The sequence below is a fragment of the Capsicum annuum genome, unplaced genomic scaffold, assembly GCF_002878395.1.
Source record: "Capsicum annuum cultivar UCD-10X-F1 unplaced genomic scaffold, UCD10Xv1.1 ctg58500, whole genome shotgun sequence".
NCBI classification, from domain to species: domain Eukaryota; kingdom Viridiplantae; phylum Streptophyta; class Magnoliopsida; order Solanales; family Solanaceae; genus Capsicum; species Capsicum annuum.
This window is the reverse complement of record NW_025867118.1, coordinates 1,131-4,520: the sequence shown is the minus strand read 5'-3', so window position 1 is coordinate 4,520 and position 3,390 is coordinate 1,131. Positions and strand designations below refer to the sequence as shown.

Below are 3,390 nucleotides of genomic sequence, written 5' to 3'. Positions count from 1 at the left end.
ATATTCAAGGTATGTGGGGTTTGAACAAGAACACTTCTTTCGTTCTTGTGCCCAAAGATTCAATTTTTATAAATGAATTTCATGTTTTTGCAAGTGGGTCTATACCCAAATTATATTATTTTGGAGAATATGAATTGATAAGTTGTTCAAGCTTTGAATTGCATGATTATTTCGCTTATTTATGATTTAAATTGATAGTTCATTCTATAAATTGTACATTCGTACATTGATGTGATATTTTCAAAGGTTTCCAAGATTGGTGTCATGAATTAAGCTTTATTGTGAAATTGTGATCCTTTAAGAGTATACATGCCTTAAGTCCAAGCATGAATTATTGATACTTTCTAAAGTGTTTCAAGAAGTGTATTGATATTTCCATGCTATTAAAGTTTTAAAGTCTATTGGTGATAGTCTACCAGAGTTTCAAGAAAAGAGTTGATTTTAATCCTAAGCTAAGAAAGAAAATCCACACCATTTGATTTAAGCTAAAGGGAAGCATAGTTGGCTTCCATTGCATATTTCTAAGTTGTTTAAGGTGGATTTTTCTTAAAAGTTCTGAGCTTAAGTAAGGAAGTAGTATTTAGCACCGAATTGGGCTTGATTCCAAGGTCTCATGCCCCAGAACTACGAGCCACCGTAGGATTTGATTTACCCCAAAGTGGGTTAAGCTAGTGATCAATAAAAGTGAAAGGTTCTACTCTGATGGCAAGGATAAAACAGCTCTCCCCAACGTGGGCAAGAAGTTGGACTCCATGTAGCTCACATGGTTTATGTCGGTTAGAAAAAACTCTAAATTTTCCTAGAGTCTCAAATCTTAAAGTTATTAAGGTTTTAAATCCTTGAGTTTCAAAGAAGTTCCTTGTTTTCAAAAGACTAAAGTGCATGTTCTAAAATTTGTTGTTTTAAGAGTTCAACTAGTTTACAAGCTTAAGATCAAAGAAAAAATACAGATTTAGAATAAAGTGTAATGGCTTACATGAATTTTACTACATGTTTCATTATTCATGATTTATGAGAGTTTTATTCAAGCTATGCGAGTCATCTACAAGACTATGTATGTTTTCCGTAAAGATTTATTGTATTGATATTTAGTTCCATACACCCTCATATACTCAGTACATTCCCAAGTGTTGATCCACATATACATCTGTGTACTACATTGTCTCATAATGTAGGTTCAGGTGCTCAGTCCCAGCAGCGTCACTGATCCCGAGTACCTTTATCTACATCTCCACTGTGGTGAGTTCTCATGGTTCGAGGACCTATCTCCAGACACTTCAGTATTTTTAGTAATTGTTCTACTGCTTTCAGTTCAGTTCGAGTCAGTTGGGGATCTATTCCAATGGCTCTCTAGTTTGTTGAGTAGTAGAGGCTTTGTCAGACTAGATGGTCAGTATATTTAGATTTGTAGTATTTTGTTACTTTTACAGTACTCATTCGGATTTCAGTTAGACATGATATGACATGATTCTTTATTTTGCTCTCATTATCTTTAAGTAAGCTTTATACTAAGTAGCAGGCTCAAAGGGTTAGCTTAGGGCTACTTGTAGCCTTAAGCACCATGTGACGCTCCGGCATCGGATTTTCTGGTGTTACAAACTTGGTATCAGAGCCTAAGGTTTAAGGAGTCCTTGGGAGTTTGACAAGCCACGTTAAGTTGAGTCTTGATCATCGGTGTGTAGCGCGCCATATCTATGAGCAAGAGGCTACAAGACGTTTTAGGAAAAAGTTATTTCTTTCTTTAAGATTCTATCGTGCCTACAGTTGTCTCTCCCAGCTATTGATTCGTGCTATGTTATTTCAGAAAATTTCTCCTTGAAGAGCGAATGCCCGCAGAAATAATAACGAGCAACCCCAGCCTATTGATCCCTTGAATGAGACTGTGTCTTATACTGTATTTCGGGCGATCTTTCAGGCGTTAGCCCAAGCAGTTACCGCAAATGTTCAGGCGAATAACCAGGCCACAGTTCTACCTTAACAAGAAGGTGATTTAGCGGTTGTTAGGATCCTGATTTCATGAGGATGAACCCTCCAGAGTTCTATGGGTCAAAGGCAGGTAAGGACCCACAGTTGTATCTCGAGGAGGTAAGGAAGATCACCCAAGTGATGTATGTCTCGGAGGAAGAAAGTCTTGAACTGGCATCTTACAGGTTGAAGGACATTGCTTATGACTGGGTTGTTGCATGAAAGAAGAATAGAGGGAAAGATGATGCTTCCGTTACTTGGCAGGTGTTCCAAGATGTATTCTTGGACACGTTTTTCCCGTTAGAGATGAGGGAAGCAAAGATAGAGGAATTCATGAACTTAAGGCAATGCTCCATGACTGTTAAGGAGTATTGCTTAAAGTTCAACCATTTAGCCAAATATGCTCCTGATTTAATTTCTGACACCCGAGCTAGTATGAGTAAGTTCGTGACTGGAGTATCTGGATTGGTGTTGAAAGTATGTAGGACTGCTATGCTCAACAAGGACATGTATCTTGCTAGGCTGATGATTTATGCCCAACAAATAGAGGCAGACAAGGTAAGGGAAAGAGATAGACTGAGGGGAAAAAAGAAGGCTAGATCCGAGCAGCATGAGTATGGTCAGGCTAGGTCCCATGGAGGGAACCGTCCATAGTTTCAGAGTCGTTCTTCCATGCCAGCACCTTCGTCAGCTAGTGCTCCCGCGCCCAGAAATAGGCAAGAGCAAGGAAACAAGCCTTCTATGTCTAAGTCCCAGAACAGTGTAACAGGACTAATTATCCTCCATGTGCTAAGTATCGTAGGACCCATCCCCGCAAGAGTTTGGCTGAACAGAGGGGTTATTTTGGTTGTGGAAAGTTGGGCCACAAACTTAGAGAGTATTCGCATGCCAGGCAGGGGAACAAAGATGTGCGACTTCAGACTCAGGCTAATAGTGCCCCAGCTCCTTTAGCCCGTCCAACTTCTTCTCAGGGCGCTTCTTCCAGTACTGCTGGCGGTCAGCGCCAGAACAGGTTCTATGCCTTACCATTCTGTCAGAAGCAGGAGGATTCTCCCGATGTTGTTACTGGTATGCTCTGCGTCTTTCACTTTGATGTTTATGTGTTGTTGGACCCCGGGTCAAGTTTCTCTTATATGACCCTACTTGTAGCTGTGAGTTCTGAAATAAGTCCTGAAAAGATTCCTGAGCCTTTTCTAGTTTCTACTCCAGTGGGGGAGTTAGTTGTTGCTAAATAAGTGTATAAAAAGTGTCTCGTTATTGTTCTTCATAGAGTCATACTTGCTGATTTGATAGAGTTGAACATGGTGGATTTTGACCTTATTCTAGGTATGGATTGGCTTCATTTCTGCTATATGTTTATAGACTATCGTACCCTTGTGGTTAAGTTTCAATATTCGGATGAGCCAGTCTTTGAGTGTTACGGGA

At 39.9% G+C, this 3,390-nt stretch overlaps 1 protein-coding gene across 1 annotated transcript; it reads left to right on the top strand.

Annotated features, from left to right (window-relative positions):
* Window positions 1-2,400: 2,400 nt before the first annotated feature.
* Window positions 2,401-3,033, top strand: LOC124893390 (the record flags this gene model as incomplete). Its single annotated transcript, XM_047404403.1, has 2 exons — window positions 2,401-2,523; window positions 2,760-3,033. Coding segments are annotated over exons 1-2 (397 nt in total), but the record flags the coding sequence as incomplete, so codon positions are not given.
* Window positions 3,034-3,390: the final 357 nt, after the last annotated feature.